This window comes from Amblyomma maculatum, chromosome 11 (assembly GCF_055883805.1).
Source record: "Amblyomma maculatum isolate TAMU_Amacu chromosome 11, ASM5588380v1, whole genome shotgun sequence".
Taxonomy (NCBI): domain Eukaryota; kingdom Metazoa; phylum Arthropoda; class Arachnida; order Ixodida; family Ixodidae; genus Amblyomma; species Amblyomma maculatum.
Genome location: NC_139354.1, coordinates 133,118,009 through 133,138,399, shown reverse-complemented (window position 1 = coordinate 133,138,399; position 20,391 = coordinate 133,118,009). Strand labels below are relative to the sequence as shown.

At 43.3% G+C, this 20,391-nt stretch overlaps 1 protein-coding gene across 1 annotated transcript in view; it reads right to left on the bottom strand.

Moving 5' to 3' along the window:
• The window catches only part of LOC146174998 (venom protease-like), a 40,046-nt gene extending 23,802 nt beyond the window's left edge, over positions 1-16,244 (bottom strand). The window contains exons 1-5 of the mRNA XM_084585500.1: positions 16,188-16,244; positions 15,995-16,028; positions 15,169-15,242; positions 13,632-13,729; positions 3,098-3,239 (exon numbers count right to left, since the gene is read on the bottom strand). Of these exons, the coding sequence (XP_084441626.1) occupies positions 3,098-3,239; positions 13,632-13,729; positions 15,169-15,242; positions 15,995-16,028; positions 16,188-16,244 (405 nt within the window). The remainder of the gene's footprint in view (positions 1-3,097; positions 3,240-13,631; positions 13,730-15,168; positions 15,243-15,994; positions 16,029-16,187) is intronic.
• Between the last annotated feature and the right edge of the window lie 4,147 nt (positions 16,245-20,391).

The following is a 20,391-nucleotide window of genomic DNA, read 5'->3' as shown; positions in this document are numbered from 1 at the left end:
TACCCACAAGCGGCGCCGACAGCTGCCGGGTGCGCTCGCCAGACAGGGTCACACGATGTTTCCCGCTCAGTCTGCACGTACTTTGTGATGTAAGCTGTCCTCGATTTGGGGTGACTACTGCCAGAAATACACTCGATGGTTTCATGCAACCGCAAAAAATTGTGAATAAGCGCTTTGTAGGCGCCGAAACTATAGACCCGTACCCCGTAGACCCGCGTACTCGCGCTAAGCCTAATCGGTGCGAAACCACTTCTGCCCTGACTTACATTTCTAGCCAAGGTCATTGCTGATGTGAAATGGGAACATATAAAGTCCAGCTATTTCTTTTTTTTTTCTAACAGCTACAGAGAAGCGTGCGTAGCTGCTCGGACCGTTAACTCATCGGGTGTTAAATGCTCGCTCGGCCGAACAAATCGATCGAGCAACCGTCTGCTTATCATTTCTGTCGGAATTGCGGGGTCTAAAACATCACACTGTGGCAAGAGGCGACCTTTGGTCGTGCTAGCGTCGTCGACAGTGTAATGCGACAGATCCTTGTGTTGATAAGCAAAGGAACATAACCGCGCGCCACCCAATGACTTCGACCGTGCCTTATGCTGAAGAGAACATGTATGCCTTACTCTATATTGCTTTTGTGCAGTAACATCTTCATCAAGCGCTTCTGCAGGGACCCCCCCTTTGTCAATCGTCCACCAAAGAAAACGAAACATGTCCTTTGATATTACAGCCTGCATTGCAGATGACGCTTCGCCGCTTTTGCTCATGTGACGTCACACGAGCATTTCAATATGGCGGTCGCTTTCGATGGCAGGGGTTATGAAGGAGTTTCCCAATTCCAATGTTTATCGCCTTTTTGTAATAGGTATCGTGCGCTAGGCACTAAAACTTTGCGAGTAGAATCGCACACGTGTATATTTCACAGAAGTATAGGCAATACATTGAACGACCTTGCCATCGTCCTTTAGTAAAGTGCGGACGTTATCTGAAAGCAGTTATGTTATAGGTGTAAAAGCATGCGGTAAAAATTCTTCATGTGTCATACAACACCACAAACAAAGACATTCATATAACTTCTAGCGTGAAGTCCTTACCTCGTCCACGGGACTGCTCAGGCGTGGTCGCGCCATCTTGCGTACTGCAAGAGACTGCTTCTTCTTATGTACCAACTATGACAGCTGCTACCGTTGTTTTTTCTTCCAACATTTTTGCGTCTTTGCACATGTGCATAGTGACATTTCAAGATAACCTCTATACCACTATACGAGATCAGAACGTATTCCACGCGAACACAGATTGTGTCCTTTAGCATTGCAGAGTAATTACCGTTAAACAAAACGACGCACTATTTGCGAACTGGCACTGACACTTACTATCATGCAAAATCAATTCCAGTATCATTTGAGCTTGAGGTGTGAACAGAAAACATTAACGCATCTTGCTCTTCTCGCAAGTTATTGGCAATTCCGAAAACCTGAATGTTTTGCGGTCTGGAAAAAGCGCAAGGAATGCAGCTTGTACCTTTGCTGGTCCACTTGTACATCATTAATAGTGATAAACGATGTGAAAATTGAGTAATTAAACAATCGACAAAGAAAGGCTGCCACTCGCTTTTCTCTATGGTATATTGCACTGTGCAATACTAGCACCTCCGGTGTTGGGTCTTCGCTTCTATGCCTTACTGCAACAAAACATGTCATGTTGGATTCTCCTGGTACTGGTCTTCCATGGTGTAAAACTGCGCTTTCTTACAATTCTGAATCATTCGTGCCCAAATAAAGCACAAAAAATATTCAAACGAAAACATCATTTCATCATGAATAAAAGTAAATGCTGATGACGCCTCTATATTTAGTGTTACTTATTTATGGTTGCGCTTGAGGACCACAAAATGTGTTTCTGCGCAAAGAAAGACATCTCTCTCATCGTACCATTTAATTGGTGGCTTGATACATCCCAGAAGAAGGCCAGAGTTGACGAAACTGACACAATAAAGATACGCCGAAACATTTAGTTGTCACTTCTGGTTTGTGTTTTCTCCTCAAAGGCCATTCCAGGGCACTTGTTTGTGTGTGGCAAACGATGTATTGTTTTCGCTGTGAGAATTCCGTATTAAAACTTCGTATGAGATCTAAATGAGCGGCTTCGTCTGCTAGCAGCTTATATTCCGGCATTATTTTTGGGCAAATTGGACACTCCCCTATATTCCTAAAAGAAAAGTGAATGAGTGGATACTTCACGGCTCCTGAGAATATTTCCTTACTTTGAACCTAGACACGTTAACATTTCTCTTGCACCTTGAAGTCTAATATCTTCCTTTTGCTGAAGAAAAGCTGTCATTCATCTCTTCTCTTTACAGTGCAAAATCGAACTTCTCATCTTTTATGCCAGGAATATATATAGCCGCTTTACAGCTTGAACCTGCCACAAAAATCTTTTTTTTTCTGAAATTATAATTTGGTGTCAAGAAATATATATAGCCGTTCTACAGGTTGAACCTGCCACAAAAATCTATTTTTTTCTGAAATTATAATTTGGTGTTAAGAACTAAAACTAAATAATGTAGCCGATTTATTTTACCAAGCAAGCTGTGTCACAAAAATATTCTCTATAAATACCTAGCGCATTTTCGCATCAAAACCTGGGATCATTACTGAAAGGGTATACTGAAATATATCGCATCTTTATGGTGGTGTGTATTATGAAAGAAAATATCGCGAAAGATGCGTTGAGAGGAATCTAGAAGATTCCTGCCACTCGGGTGTGTTTCTGCAATGTTCCAGATCACGCTAGTCATGGTCTGCGGCTTTATCTCGATGTCTCCCTGCGGCCTTTAAATCGAGCATTGGCGCGTGCGACGAGCATTCTTTGTTCGACTACCGACGACCACGAATGTTGCTATCGCCGCCGCCGAGTTGCTTACTTATTTTGCGGGCGCAAGTCAGCCCAATGAAGAGTTGAGTTCAGTGTTATTGCGACTGCATTTTCTTTCGTGCCTGCGGTCTTGTCACTACCGCCTGACAATATGTTGTGTTTAAGAAAGAAAATAGTAGCTAACTGATGTCACTCTATATTAACGCAACGAATCAAATTCGCTCACCCTAAGGAGAGCCACGTCATTGTGGAACGTCGTTTCGTTGAAATCTGGGTGAACCTTCATGCGGTCCACCCGATAAAAGGCGCCGTCCAGTTTGTCCGTGCTGTTGTAGAAGGCCACAATCCTAGTTGAGTAGGTATCATTCCTGGACAAGAATCCCAAAGAGCAGTTGGAGGGCAGTAACCTATAGCGGTGGGCTCTACATCAACTACTTTTCTGGAGTGAGGAGTCATTCATTTTTCACACGCCACCTCTGCATTCCCAACATTTCATTTATCTCTTCCCCATAGCACGGACACAAAAGCCCGTCTCCTCGTCCTACCTAGCCTTTACTAAACAGCCATAAAAGTTGTCCCCGACTATAGTTGCCCCTGTAGGTATCAGTTCAATTTTGTCAGATATCTTCAAATAGTCGTTGGCCAGATGCCATCTTAGCTCTGAAGTAGAATATCTTTGTGGGCTAGTTAGCCCATCGGAGGTAAAACGTAAAACTGCCTGAATGAAACAGGAGAAGAGACGACGGAACAAAAACCGACAACACGGGCGCTAACTTCCAACTGTTTGAAAGCACATATGCTATATGCATGAAGAACCGAGGCATACAACTACTGCTACCTTTCACACAAGACGTGATAAAAGGTAAAAAAATAAAAAACTGCTATTGTAGTCTTCTTTTACTTTATGGGTAAGCATCTCATCATTGCTGAACGCAGAAAACCAGCATAATCATATGAAAAAAAAGGGCTACGATTAGACCTAGTAACTGGGAGCGAAATTGCGCGATGAAAAAGTAAAAAAAAAAGCTATAGAACATGTATCTGTTTTGAAAAATGACGGTGGCGTGAAGGTATTGAAGAGCTGAATAGTATAGGTGAACATTAGAGGCAGGGAACTCTTTAAGGTAATAGAACAATAGCAAAATAAAAAAAAACTAGGAACAGTCAAACCTGGTAGAAGAATAGTGTGAAAATGGCCGGATGCAAATAACAAGGAACAGTTGTAAAGGTGCAACATAACACCATGTAATGAACGGCATTTCCAAACCTGTAAAACAGTTTACTCCCTAGTTTGGGACACAGAGACATCAGGAAAGCTACAAGTGACCTTCCAAAACGCTATTTCATTCGAGGAAAGTGAAATACACGGAGTTCTGACATATCTCTAATCTGTCTATGTGAAAAATTGGTGAGAGATGTGTCCGCACTCCGACTATTTCAATTTCCTCGAAAGAAATCGCATTTTTTCAAGGCAACTTGTAACTTTTTGGTGTCTTCTGTGTCCCAAGCGTGGTTGTAAACTGTTTTACAGGTTTGGAAATGCAGTTTATTATATGTTGCTCCTTACAACTGTTCCTTGTTATTTCCATCCTGTCATTGTTTCACACGATGCATACACAAAGGCCTTGACTGCCCAATACAATCTATAACTGCTACTAATACTTCATTCAGGTAGGGGATGGAAGGTTATACTTTGAATTTATACTTAGAATATACTTTCAGGATATATTACTTTCACCAGTGCAACAGCCGTTCAGAGGCTGTTGGCTTTTCTATAGTCGCTGAAGAACTATTTTCCCTTACACATACACACTTTAAAATTCTCGAACATATCCTTTCGAAGCATATAACCAGTCGTGAAATTGTCGAGAGCGACCGCATATTACACTTCTATATAAGCACTGAATCCGACACGGGCTATGCTTACGTAAACTATCTTAGGTTGTATACGACCTAGTACTTCGCGTTAACTGTAGCCAGAAAGACATTATGCTCGATTTTTCAAAAGCTTTCTACAGTGTATTACACATTAACTTGCTAGCAAAACTAAAAACGTTCATCAGAGACGGGGAAAACTGTCCTTGTTAACAGACTTTTTGTCTCATCGTTTCATTTTGTAGTTTTCGAACATGTTGCATCCAAAACGGTATCCGTTACGCCGGCGTGTCTCGGGATCAATTCTTGGGCCAACGTCTTTCTGCTTTTTATCAATGACATGACTAACAGCATCAATTATAGCATTAAACTATTTGCAGGTGACTGTGTTATTTACAAACAATTAACACCCACAAAATCGCCTGTAGTTAAATGACTCCCTCAAACAAATTACCGAATGGTGTAACACATTGCAAATGACAATAAACATGCAAAAATCTGTCGCTTTGACCGTAACACACTTTGTGCACAATGAATGGCGCAGATCTAACAGAAGTTATGCACTACAAATATCTAGGTATCACGATGAGATCTGACCTGGAGGTGGGACTCTCACATCACTACCATCACATCAACTTTTTATGAAAACTTTTTTTATAAGGAGACGCCTAGAGATCACACTAGTAGCCACTAAACTTCAAGCATACAAACTTTTCGTAAGTCCAATTTTAGAATACGCGAATAAAGTCTGGTTTTCTCAATCAATACCAAACATAAAAAACTAGAAGCTGTTTAGGGCAAGGCATTACGAGTAATACATAACAAATAGCGGGCACCCATTCTCTGACTTTACATGGAGCTTCATGCGGCCTTTTTACTTTATCATCTAGAGCATAGCAAGCACGTCTGAAGTTCCGGTTTCGGTTTTAATGTGTAAGAATTGTATGGATATGTAGGCTGATTTCACTTGGGCATGACTTTGTCGAAGCTGTAAAAGAGGAACTAGTTTTAATATAGGAAAAAGAATGGTGCCATGGAATAGAGCGTCAGAGAAAGGTGTGCAAACGACAAAATGGTTGATGGGGTTTATTAGCTAATTAATTATAGACAATAACAATAAGAAATAGTCCACAGAGAAAGAGAGGGGTTGTGTGTGCCACACTTGTTTTGAGGGCACCTCAACCGCGCCGTAACGGAATGGAGGAAGATCGTTAACTTGCCCTAGCATAGCACGACACACGGACGCCTGTTCGTTTCGCCTCCACCGAAACTTAGAGCCAGTTAAGTGGTTTACAGGAAAGGAAAGGCTAAGTATCTGTCCCTCGCTCCTACTGAAAAAGCCTGTGTAAAATTTGTTCAGGAAATCGTATACAGGTTTACTACACAGGCTCTGAGATACAAGATTGTAAGCTATTTCTGAAAATTCCTGTACTACCCTGGAAAGTCCGGAATGAAACCGCGCGGAGCTCTGATACCGGAATGGCCTGTATGGTTGATGGCCCTCGTTTCCGGAAAGAAACGCGTCGCCAGGCTGGAAAAAGCATAAAGCAATATAAATTAACAGGACTACATTTAAAATAATAAACAAAATAAAAATAATTGAAACAAAAATTACGAAATCGAACCTCGGGCCTCATGGTTTTGAGACGGACACCATAACCACTACTCCACGGCGGGTTTTTTTTTCTGACATGGTATTTATTATACAGAAATGGTTATGCACACGGACTTTACAATTCCCTCAGCCATTGCTGAGACGCACAAGAGAAGACACAACTTTTTAAAAGGCAGGCAAAAATAAGCACCGTGTCACCAGCGGAAACCAATCAGGTTGAAAGTCATTTTCACCATAAGTGTGCTTCAGTTGTAGCATCATTCTGCTAAAATGGAGTCTAGGTGGAACAACAGGTTCAGCGTTGCGATCCGACATGCGTGTAGTCCACAAGCTATGAAGTCCAATAAGGAAAAACATTTCATATAGTTCGTAATCAGATTGTGTAACGAGGGTTATTATTCAATAGTATATGTAGCTAATTTTCCTTTTTCGTACTTCGCAAATTTTCCTTGGCTGTCGAATTTGTGGCCGTAATTCACCGATCGCCCTTTAAACACGCTGAAGTTTTTTCCAGGCTATCACGAGGGTTTACAAATGTCCCGTATTTTTATAATGCGCCGCTTTATTGCAGGCAAACCTCAAAATATCATAATTTACTAGTGCTGATGTGTTTTTCATCGTCTACGAACGCTTGTAAGTTTTCCTACATACAGAAATACCCGGTGCACTAATCCTTGTAAGACTGGGCGTTTTAGCTTCACGTGCTACCACCGGAACCGCACCGTCGATGAATACACTTCAGACTGAGCGGTGCCAATATGCAAACATTCGAGAACGCGTAGCAAAGTGTGCGACTATCTGCACGTCTTTCGATGGTCAGTGATGTTTGTTTATTTTTTCTCGTGCAGATTTTTGTTATCGCTAGCGAAACGATACGTTCGTGCTTCCAATTTCGCGTTGAGGGTGACAGATCTTCAGTCGCAGATATGAAGACGCACGCAAGATCGTATGAGCTGCAGCGACTGTTGTACGCCCAAAAGCGACGCGACGCGCGTATACGCTTCCTAGCGCACACTTCAACGGCTTCGTATTTTCGAGGAATTTGTGAAACGAAGCGTGCTCTTTATATACAGAATAGTTGTATAATATGTTTGGTATCATGCTTATTTAGTGCGCTGGCGTGTCCGGCATGGTCATTATGATTGAGCTTCATCGATCAGCCCGGCTTCTGTTCAGAAGCGCAAATACTCTGCCCGGTATCAGTTCCAGAAATGACGCGTTCGTCCGGTTTCTGTTTAATTGATCAGGCTGCATCGAAATGAAACCGTGCGGAGCTCTCATTTCGGGAATTCCTGTATGGTCCGTGGCCCTTGTTTCAGAAAACCAAAACTGGATGCCAGGCTGGAAAAAGCCTGCAGAGCTATAAAATGACGCGACTACATTTGAAAAAGAAAAAAAAAGAGAAATTGAAAAGAAAAAATTTTACATGCAATTCGAACTGCAGTCTTTTCGGTCAGCAAGCACGCACATTAACCACTACACCACAACCTTTTTTTTCCTTTATTGCCTAATTTATTTCTATATGTGTAAAATATGACACTACAGCACAACAGGATACTGGAGCAGTGGTTATATTTCTGCTTATGTAGTCGACTTTGCTCTTTCGTAGTTTGTGTATTTTAGTAGAGTGTAGAATTTGTGGTCGTAATTGACCGATCGCCCTTTAAACACGCTGAATCTTTTTCCTGTCTATCACGAGGGGTTGTCCGTGTCCCGCATCTTTACAATGTATCGCTTTCTTGCAGACAAACCTCAGAAAGTCACAATTTACTAGGGCTGGTGTGTTTTGTCATCGTCTTCGAACGCATGTAATTTTTGCTACATATAGATATATGCGGTGCACCAACACTTGTAATACTGCTTGTTTTAGCTTCACCTGCTGCCAGCGGAGCCGCGACGTCGATGAATTTACTTCTGACCAAGTGTTTTGCATACGTAAACACTCGAGGAAGCGACTCCCGATGTCCGGCTAACCTGTCCATATTTCGATGGTCAGCGATGTGTTTCACTTATTCTCGAGCGTATTTTATCCTCGCTAACGAAACGCTATGTTCTTGCTTGCACTTTCGCGCTGAAGGTGGCAGATCTTCAGTCGCAGATATGAAGATGCACCGCAAGATCGTACAAGCTGCAGCGACTGTTGCACACGCAAAAGCAAAATGCGATGCGTTTATGTACTTGCTAGCGCACACACCCACGGCTTCATACCTTCTAGGTATTTGCGAAACAACGCGTACTCCACATATACAGAAAAGTTGTGACGTATATTATATGTATGGTTTCATGCTTATTTCGCGCGAAGGCATGTTCCGACGTGGTCATCCTGGTTGAGCTTCACGATCCGCCCGCATTGTGTTGAGAAGCGGAAATACTCTGTCCCGTATCAGTTTCATTCATATCGGGCTTGAAAGGTTTCTGTTAAACCGGACATGACGTGTCCTGTATATGAGCTCAAAACAGACTGGGCCGCCCTGTTTCATATCCATACCGGACTGGGGTGTCAGTTATGAGATGCATATTGGAAATGGTCTGCCCTGTATTAACTCCATACTGGGCGGGAACGTTCGGATTGAGAGTCATACCGGACATGGCCTACCGATATAAACCCGTTTAAGTTTCATGAAGGACTGGTCACACCGGTATGAAATTTATACGGAATAATACAGGACCGGTTCAAACCCGTTTGTCGCAATTCTGGATTTTTCACTAGGGACGGAAGAGGAACTATTTTGGTATCTCGAAATAAGAATGGTCCCTTCGGATAGCGCATCAAAGAAACATGGGCAAGTGACAGAATTGTTGGTGCCCATTGATTAGTTAATTTGTTACAGACAATTAAGTTGTTCACAGTGAAAGAAAGGTCCGGTGTCTATCACTCGCGGAATCCCGCTGACATCTCATGGACAACACAGCAACACTTAGGCTAACGCATTTCTCCAGTGCAAATTCTGCAGTGATCTCTGAAAATGTTTACATAACCGCTACAAAATAGATTTGAAAAATACGTAACCTTGTCGCAATCATAACCATCTCGACACAAACACTCGTACACACTAACCGGGTAACTCTGTCACAATAATACGTTCAACCATTGTTTCTTTCCTCTCGTAATCAGTGAATGGAATCGCTTAGATCGTTTCATTACCAGTGCACAATCTCTATCTTCATTTCTAAAAGTAAAACGTTTAGTGGGTTCATGTTAGTGGTGCTGATACCCGTACCCGAGTGGTGCGAGAGCTGTACCTTGCAGTACTTGCTACATACTGATGGGATAACGATTACCTGTACAATGTTAGCATTTACGCGATGTGTGCTGCATTGTGAAGTTATGTTTTTCATTGCTGATTTTTTTTCTGTCCTTTTAGCGCAGATAATGTTGTCAGTTTTCGCATACGTCTAATTTTATACCTTGTTGTGCTGACCATGCAGAATACCTGTATGTATAGCTTCTCTCCTATTACTGCACTAATAGCCCCTGCTATGGTCTTGGCAGAAGACTGGCAGTATTTTAAATAAAATAAGTCAGTAAATAAAGAGGCGAGCATAGAACAATTCCGTCCAACTAATGCCATTCCTTCAAGGTGCTCTTCAACTGAATATTTAATAATGTAATCCGTGTGGATGTTCCTGTTGCAAGATTCTTAACTCCCTCTTTAATACGATCCCATTTCTGAAACGCTGAGAGATCTGGACGTGCCCGCGTATCTTTACCGCAAGCAGCTACAGCGTGCTGAAAATTTTCAATATAAACAAGGTAATTAAGCTTGCATAGATACACCGGGGCTGGAGAAGAAAAATAGAGGAGTTGATTGAACGGAAAGGCAGAAAGGTTTGCCGGAGGAAAAAATCTGGCCTGCTACTCTACGCTGGGGAAGGCCAAGGTGAGACGAAAAAGGATCATGATGGGTGACTATGTGGGAGAAAGCATATGAAAATATATACAGACACTACCACTTTCTTCACAAGCGCAAATAAAGTCCGGTGGCGCACAAAAAACGGAAGACAGTCGGCACTGTTTGGATACCTTTCCTCTTGTCCTGCCAAGCGCCAAGCAGCAGTTCCTTCATAAGAGGCTGGAAGGAAACGGCTAGTACATTTCTTTCTCGCGCATACACTGGGCACGCCAATAATATATGATCCACAGTCTCAGGGATTCCACAAGTTGAACCTTCTGGGGAGTCCGCCTGTCAAACTAAATGCAAGCACCAGCGCACAAAAGCTACGTTTAAATAAAGTTTGTGTGTCAAGCATGCATGATGGCGTGGAAATTCACGTGGAACATAAAATGTCAGTATTCGTCCGAGTCTTAGAAGGCCCAACAAGCAGTGTCCTTCTTCATACATTGTTTAGAACTCAGTATTCGAATCTAGATGTCTAGTGTATATTCCTCTATGAACTCACACCATGCAGAGATTGTTGAAAAATATCGATCTCACCTAATATCCATTCACAATACGCAATGTGCCCGCCGAAACACAGATCCTGTGTAGTCGGGCACTCGAAGAGGACAGGAAAGACGTCTTTGATGTTTTATTTTATTATTATGTGTGCATTTTAGTGGCAGTAGTAGTAACGCAACGTATGGGTCTGATTTATAGTCACTTAAAAGCGACGTTTCCTCGTTTTTACATTAGATGAGTTCAACTCAGAAATTTCTTCCTTCACTGTAGTGTCAGAAATCTCCCGGCCCTTCAAAGTAATGAGTTCTATAATGCGTTCATTGCTATCTTATAGCAGCTGCATTATCGAAAGTTTTCAGTGCCACGGGCTTCTGCCTCCTCCGTTCTACACTGGTGACGCTATACTAATTCCGATAGGCACCTACGAAGATAGGTTGAAACTATTGAAGGGCATCATCTGATATCCGTGGATTATAAGATTTACGAAAGTTCTTTCTTCTCGTCTGTAGCTTGCGGCATTAGATTTTCTACGCCCACATGAAGTGGGCGGGATCAAAGGCCTTATTATCGAAAACCATGTCCATTTCGCACGTTTCGTGTTAGAGACAGTGGCAGACGAGGTTACTCAGTAGCCTTTATTCAGATATATTTGGCAAAAGCTTCAAATATGGTATGCCTTGGTCTTTGTTTGCTGTATAGGGTAGTGAAATCATTGATGATGTCTTGCTTAAATGCAATAAATTATAAAATGCCTACTACAAGACTGACTGTCAATTTAGATATTACCAAACCTATTTCACTTAAATAATCTGTTCTACAGAGCTACCCGCCCTCGCCTTGGTTATTCGCGTTATACCTCGCGCCCTTATGTCGTAGTGCCAATAAGAACACAGCAATTCGTGGCTTCTTGCTATTGCGATATGAAATCAAGATTTTGGCTTATGCTGCGACATTGTTCTTCTCTATTCCGATAAAAAGATTTTGGTTTAGGCTTTGCGTGTAACAAAGCAGTTCTGTAAGAGATCGGGTGCTTTTTGTTTTAGTCAAAATGGTCCTGGCTAGGTGGAATCAGATGGGACTCTGAAAACTTGAAGTATTTGGCAGTTCCTTAAGATTAGTATAGCAATAGTGGGCCTCGCATAGATTCGCAGATCTCGTCGTTTAGAAGACAAACACAGCTTTGATGTGTAGGGCGCTCTATCCGTTTGCACAATCACAGGTTTGCAATGCCTTCTTTGTTATGAACGTTGTCTATTTCGTGCCGATGTTGCATTGTGCAAGGGAAGAAGTACAGGTGATGCGCAGAGTTGTTGCCACTTTTGTGTGGAGCTCTCAATTCGAGCCTATGCATCGGGACAATTTGTTTCTCTCTCTGGAGTCTGGTGGATCTGGTCCTCAGCACTTGTTTCTTCACCAGCTCATTTCAAGGCTTTTCTTTTTTAAAACAACAATCCATCCCTTTATCCTAGCTAGCTGTTTACCAGTCTATTAACTCTCTAATTTCATATTTTGATTCGCCATGTGGTGATAGGAATGTGGGGCCTTTATAGGGTTTTCTAAATGAAGTCGCCGACGCATTTTATATCCTCAGTGTGCGATTTTTCTTGGAATACCTATACATTCTATCCAGAAGGCAGATGACGAAAGTTCGAATTGGGAAGTTATTTCGTGTACAGTATTGACAGCCTTATCTGTCCTTTTTAAACAACAGTGCACTAAAGCAGTGAAATGGATTTTTGTTTTTGCACCGGCTGCACTGAATTTCTTTTCTAAATTTCATATGTCTGCCTTGCTTGTCAAAACGTGGCTTTGTGCAAAAGGGCCTTTGTGTCTAGGAAAGTGGACTGCCGGTTTTGTCAGCAACCAAGATCTAAACAGGGTTTCTTTGTGTGATGCCAAATGCCGTGTTTTTTTTTGTTTGGGGGGGGGGGATTTCTTCAATGGATCCTGTCCTAGGGCATTATTCCGACGCCCTATGGTTTTGAATAGTGTGGAATATTGTAAGGTTCCATGTGATTCGTCTTTTTTTTTCTGCTCAAGAAACCGTTAAGCTTATGGAAGAGCTGCATGAGAGATCGCCAAGCATAACCACCGCGTTAATTGAATGAAGTCTGTTCAGAAAACAGTGTGCTATGGTACGGGGAGGAGGGGTCGGTATATGATGCGCAGGATCGACATGCTACATGGCTGCCACTACTCAATGCATATATATGTCTCCCTGAAGTTTGATGTGTCAAGAAAGTGAGAGCTGAATGCTGGTGCGACTCTGTACGACGGGTTGAGGAATGCGACCCGGTAAAATTGCGCTTGAAGCCTGGCAGTACTAGTATATTCCCATGCTAGGAAGAAAAAAGAAATTTTATGGAAAAGTGTTTGGAGAGTCGGGCTGTGGTGCATGAGTAAGATTGAATCCAGGCCTGTGAGATGAATTTTTCAGTTTTTCATTTTTGTTGCCTGTTTGAAATGTAATCCTGTTATTGTACATCTATATGTGCTTTTTCTATCCCAGTGCCGCTTTGGTTTGTCCAGAAAAGAGGGCCACCGGTCGCACAAGAAATCCCGGAATAAGAGCTCCGCCCATTTTCATGGCGGTTCTGCCTGTATAAAAACCTATACACCGACTCCGGTATGACGCTGATACATGATTTTTCGGTTGCAGCAGAACGACCTCTTTGCCAGATTCTAGCAGGCGAAATTGTCTCCTTTGATTATAATAAAATAACATAAAAAGGTCGCAACTAAAGCAGTGCAATAAAAAGCTACACTATCGAGACAAGGACAAGAGAAACGGATTATGAACCAAGTAGCCCGGCATGTTCTACTTAAAGGAGTGAGTATTTGAAAAAAGAAAGAAACAAAAACGTACTTACTGCTTTATGCAGTGGGCAGCCGTTAATATATTGCGTTCAGTCAAAATAGTGCCGGAGCATGTTGTGTATTCGCCGTTTATCTTTATCGCTAGAAACACCTAAAAAACAAGCACGCACGCACAAGCCACTCTCAGGTCGGGTCTAGTTATGAGGTTCTGAACGAGATAGGCATTTTAAAGGTGCAAAATAGGAGAAAGTTTCACTCTGAATCAATTGTTTACGCCGTATATGCTTACTATATGTAAAAATGAAGGCAAACAAGCTAACGAAGACGCATTTTGCCCTAACTTTTACATTTCCTCATAATTTAGAGACATTTATTGTGCCTACGTATATTTACGTTTGCCTATATTTCTAGAAATCGAGCTTTAATAATCGCGTTTACCATTCAGGAGGAGATTTGGCGATGGAATTTTGCTATAGTCAAAATACAGAAAGCACAGTCGTAATCTAAATCGTCCCCCTTGTTCATTGACTTCAGATATGATCTTGAATTTAAGAATATTACTTGAGTCCTTCCTAATTAAAACACTTTTCAGCTGGTTACGCATGAATTTCCAGCATGGTCCATATATCCGCTCATAAACAGTGTACGAATCATGTCAGCAATATGCAAAGTACGATGTTCCAGGTATAAAAGTTTGTTTTTTTTCTCTATTTTTTTTTTTTTCAAAAAGTAATACCTATAGTGGGGGAAGTACAAATAAAGGAGAGTAAAGCTTGAGTAGGAGAGTAGAGCTCGGTAATAAAAGCAAGAGCCGTTCTTTTATAGATAATAAAAACAGTTGCTGGTTGTATATGATGTTATCAGATGGCTGTCACTGTTTGATGTACAGGGTTCAAGGTCCGAAAGAGACTCTGGTTATAACGGACGCTGTAGTGAAGGGGTCCTGAAATGTCAACGGTCTGATTAACGTAAACTGGCATCGGACAGTGCAAAGAAGCCTTGCTTTTTGCCTACACCAAAAAGTGGACGCAGCGGCTGGTAAGATATGCCGCGTCTTTGAGTTATCAGGCAGCCTCCCTAACCACTGAGCCCTCGCGACAGATGAGATTTTTCAATTTAACATCTGAATCAGTTTCCAGAGTTTTGCAAACGCGATTACCCAATGCGGTGCGGCGCAAGTAGTTAGGACCGTGCAAAGGAATAAAACCCAAACAGTTCTGCTGTGGAGCGTGAGTCGCCTGCCTCCTCTCCCCTTTGGAGAGCATTTTTGGTGGTAGAGAAAAGGTCACGGGACACACGCCCTGGTAAATAGGGTGTGGTGCAGAATGCGTGCACCCCGGAACCGCTTGGTTCATGAAAGCCGCACCGGGATAGTTAATATGTGTAACAGTAGTGTGCTAACCCTCATTTCCTTTTTCAGAATCAAAAACCTAGGATGCTGATTATATTTCCTTCAGGCAACATTCACTACTGGCTAACACATGGAGGACTAGTTAAAATTTCCGCTCAAAAGTTGAGTTAAAAGAACGTGGTTTTTTAATACCAGTGCCTTAATATTTTCGACACTTTTAAGCTCAGAGAAAAGCTTACCATCCATGGAAGTTGAGTTCGGAGAGCCAGAAGACCGTTGACAATTCTTGGAGTTGGTCCAGCCAGACCGCACTCTGTCTTAAAACGAGCATTTGCAAATTACTGGTAGCACGCAGCAAGCGCATCGAGATCTTACTGGTTTCAAATATAAAATGTTGAAACAAGTATAACTGTTTTATACTTTACAGGTAAAATCTGGCCTGTACATCCTTAAGGTGACGTTTACTACCCTCTTTACGGACAAAACAACGCGTGAGTTTTCTCTAAATGCCACGAGTTAGCTTCAACTTCTATATAGCCTGCATATCTGGTGCTTATATATATATATATATATATATATATATATATATACTACTACTGAAATAGCTCGCTTTCAATGGCGTTTTTTTTTTGAGAGGCTATACATATTTTGCTACTTGCAGGCATCGCATGCATGAAACGTGAAACGATGACTATCACCATTTAGGAAGAAAAAGTCTGACACAACATGAAAATGCTAATTTCCTTAAAACTTAGAATGAATTTATAAAATCAGCGAAAGGCAGCAAGAACTTGACAAAAAAAAAGAAAAACGGCAAACATATTGTTCTGGCACTTTTTACTTTTTTTCTTCATTCTTCGTGGCTGCGCGATTACTGCTCTTGCCTCAGGTCACATCTAGCAAACGTTTATAGGCAATTTCACTTCCGCAATGTATAAATTCTCAGGTTAATATTGATAAAAAAATTTGAAGTGAAAGAATATGAATATCCCAATTATTTGATAACACAATGGCCCCCGTTTCTTTAAGGATGATGTAGTGATGTAAATATTGTAGTAAACTTACCGTCCGAATTTATGGATACCGCTCCATCAGTAAACTGAAAGCCGATGCGTTCGTGTGTTACTCCTTTAAGAAATCAGAGTGCACAAATTTTCATCGAGATGAAACCTTCGAACTTAGACATGCGTTTTCACAGCTGGAACTTTAGACATGCAGAAAAAAATAAACTTGGTATGTATTTTATGAGGAAGTCTACCTGTGCGGCGTGACGTAGTACCAAGAAATAAAGCAGCATTTGCCAGGACAGAACCATTTCGGCCTAGAATGAAGAGGCTTTAAACTGTTTCGCAGTTTCTAACAGCTAATACGAAACATCAATGTTCTTAGAGTACAGTTTCAGCAGACTCCCTTTTCAATGTTTGTTTTATAATTAATCTAAGAACATAGGCTAAGCAGGCAAAGAGCAGGTGGTGTCTCTTAGAGATTTTGTTTTAAAACCAATCCCTCTGATTCAAGTAGGAATAAATGTATGGCTGGGCTGTCTATTGAAAACACATCTGCATTGTTCTTAATTCACGAGTTTTACGGTCGTAACGCGTGCACACGCCAAAGAACGAAACAGCTGGCCGATTCCGTTTTGAGTTACTCGTGAAGGCTAGACGGCTAAATACTGTCATAATCACGACATCTTTAAAACACAGCATACTCTCGCTTGCCTTACGCACTTGAATGTATATCTTGATTCTTCAGAAATTTTCTAACAGGATTAATTACCTCTGTTTCAAAGGCAACACAAGGACTAGGATCACCTAACGGTAATGAGTGTCCATCGTGTTTAGAAACTGTATATCCACCGCTCTTTCCTCAGGCCGAGAGTCCTGTGTTTTGATCACATCGATGAATGAATTGTCGGCAGGAATTGTTTCTTGAGTAGAACTTCCTGTTATGAAGCAAACACAGGATGCAATAAAAAATGTTCCAGAGTCACCCTACATTTAACCATCATGCAAACACTAACGAGTCATTATGGTCAAGGAAACGCTGCGTCTTTTCTAAATCAGCTAACAAATACAACACTCATGAAAGCTATAGCTGCGTTACTTGATTTGGTAGTTAATTAGGTCAAGAAATATATTTCGGTTGTCTGCCCGGAAGAGAATACATTTTGAACATTCGGCACCTATGTATTGTCTCAGTATTGTTCGGCATGAATGGTTCATGAAAGAAATGTTCGTTTTACGTATATATCGTTCATTTCCTTGTCAGGCGAGAGAGTAAACACCGATAATTTCAAAAGAAGAATGAAAGTAAAATTTAAAAATGTCGGCATTAATAACATCTGCTCATATGCTATTAAGTGGCAATGTAAGGCCGTGGTGGTCAATTTTCTAATGATTCGGCGCATACGCCGGAGAATGTGGCGCAGATGGCAAGACCGAGCGGCTTCCTGAGTGAGGCGCGGCCGATTGCGCAGTCCCGGTCACCGTGCTGAGCTTCTCGCCCCCGTCGATATGGGTGAAAAGGCACGCTGTCTCACGCACGCATCCCACCGCGTGACCTTGTCCTCCTCAATTCGTGTCCTTGAGATGGCCACGCGTGCTGACCATGGCTTCTAGCAAATTTCAGGTCTTTCTAGCGAACCGTAATGCGCTTTGCTGTTTGCGCTTCTTCTCCGCATCTGGAACACTCGGCGGCGGTTATTCGAGAACGCGCCGCGCGCCGGTCGCCGGTTTTGGTCCTCGGCGAGGCTACGATAGCAGTTGCAGGCAAGCCCTGGCTTGGAAGTCGTGAAGATAACTATTAGCTCATGTTGCAGCTAGCGTGCCAGCTCGTGCAGCTGCGCTTAGTTTTTGTTCAATGTCCTTTCTCAAGTCTAGTCCCCTCCCAGTCTTTTGCAAATAACATTTCTGTCCATTGTGTTCTTATTGGTATAAAAAGTTAAGGGGACAGAACACTGGCCAAATATGTCTTGAGATTACAGTGGAAATCAAAAGATCGTGTCTCATACAGTACAGATTGAGCACGACAACATTAAGAACAAGATGCTTTACAATTTTAATGTGCAATTGAAAATCGCAAAACGACTGGGGCCCCAACTAGTGGAGAAAGCCCATTAGTTTCACTGTAGTACCCCACGTGACCCCATGTCAGGGCTTTCAGGGTTTGCCACTAGATGGCGCCACAGCTTACTTCGCTATTTTCTCATCTATCCGCACGAGGCAGCGGAGGTGGCTCAGCTACAGAGCCAGTAGCAGGCCCATGCATTTGCTTTTCCTTCTTCCTACAGTCGCAACAACAGCCAGTGTTTGAGCTAGTATTGCGGTGAGCTCGCAGGTGCTACTGCTCGGCTTCCGAGGTCAACCCGCTGCTCGGCAAGCATACAAATCTGTGAGGGAGCGGCGCTCGGTTTACATAGCGGCCATATCGTGACTCTCCAGACGTGGGGTCAGTCAATCAGTCTTTTATTCTCTCTAAAATAGAGAAGGATACAGGAGTAAAAGCTCGAAAGCTTGACGGAGGTCCTGCCCCATTTTTTCATATTGGCATTCCATCAGACCAGCGGCTATAAATTCTGCACTATATATTATAGCACAAAAGAAGATAACGCACCTTGGAAAAAGAAGCAAAATGTATCAACACAAAAATACTTGCAGCATGATCACACAAATTTGTTCAGAAAACATTTCTTAATAAGAGTATTTGAATGCGACAGTGACCGGCCAACAATTTGGTGTTTGACTCTCTCGCGTATTGCTCAGTGTTGCAAAACCTCAGTGTTATTAAATGCCGCTTTAAGTTGCATGCTTAGCATTGTCTTTCTTTGTCCTTGTTGCGATGGAGCACCAGAGCAAGATGACCAGCGTGGCAGGCCTCTCATTCTGAACAGCCTGTGCCGTGCTTGCGCTCCCAGCACGCGCTGTACATTTTTATTTTCCTCTAACACTGATTTCAGTGCCACCGCTTTAGAGCGTCGGCGGCGCTATAGGGCCCCCTGCCTAGACGGAACGGCGAAATGTACGCGCCGACGGGGCAGAGATGGGGGTGCCACGGCAGCAGGCAGGTCTATAGATAAGCCGGGAACATCTGAGGGGAGCTCTTGGAGAGGTGTCTCTAGGTACGCGGGTTTGAGGCGATCTAGATAGACGACCTCTTCACGACCATCCAGCAGGATTGTCGCTGACTTTGTTGTTCTGTTGAGGACGCAGTACGGGCCGTCGTATGAGGGGGTAAGAGGCGCCTTTACAGCGTCTCGCCTGAGAAACACATGTGTCAAGGAAGCAAGGTCTGGGTGCACAGACTTGATGGGCAGATGAGCGAGGCGGCACTGGGCGCAGATGCTGATGACGGTCTTGTAGACGATGAAGGTATTGTAGAGGCTGGGACCAGGGAGCCGAAGGTACGAACACGTCTCCGGGGAGCCGCAGGGACGTACCGTAGACGAGTTCGACCGCCGAACAGCCAAGGTCACAACGCAGGACGGCACGTAGGCCGAGGAGCACCATAGGGAGGTGTTAGACCCAGTGCTCGCGATCTAGGCGCGCTATGAGGGCAGCCTTGAGCTGGCGATGGAGCCGCTCGACCATGCCGTTGGCACAGGGATGGTATGATGTGGTGCGGCAATGTTTAGTGCCTAGTAGCCGTGTGAGCGAAGTGAAGAGGGCACATTCTAACTGGCGGCCGCGATCCATGGTAACAATGCCGGGGCATCAGAAGCGGGAAACCACGCTGAAACGAAAGCTCTGGCTGCTCTTTGCGCAGTACTGTCCTGAATTGGCACGGCTTTAGGCCGACGGGTGAAGCGGTCAACCATCGTCAGATATACTTGTAGCCCTGAGATGGGGAAAGTGGTCCAGCCAGGTCAAGATGAAAATGGTCAAAGCGCGATCTAGGCGGCAGGAAAGACTGAGGGGGAGTTTTGGTATGGCGTGTCACTTTGGCGGACTGGCAAACAAGGCACGAGCGGGCCCAGTGGCGAACGTCGGTTTTAATGTTCGGCCAGACGTACCGCCGGGTAACGAGGCGCTGCGTGGCTCGAATGCTAGGATGGCCGACGTCATGGAGGGAATGGGAAATGGCACGATGAAAGGCCTCCGGGATGTACGGTTGCGGTAGAGCCGATGATATGTCGCACCAGAGCGATCCGGGTACAAACGGATGAGGCACGAGCTGCAGACGGAGGGCTCAGGGGCGGGCACGCAGGGCTTACAGCTAAGGGCCTTCAAGCTGCGCCATGGCCAGAGATTGCCAGTCCACAGCAGGTGAAGACACGCCGATAGTGGTAATGCGTGAACGTGCGTCAGCTGCCTCGTTGTTGGTGCCTTTGATATGTCGAATATCGGTTGTGAACCCCGATATGTCGGCCAGCTGACTAAGTTCACGGGCGGCGTACTTCAAAGAGTTCGTACGGAACACGTACACCAGAGGCTTATGGTCCGTGAGAACGTAAAATGGCTGGCAGT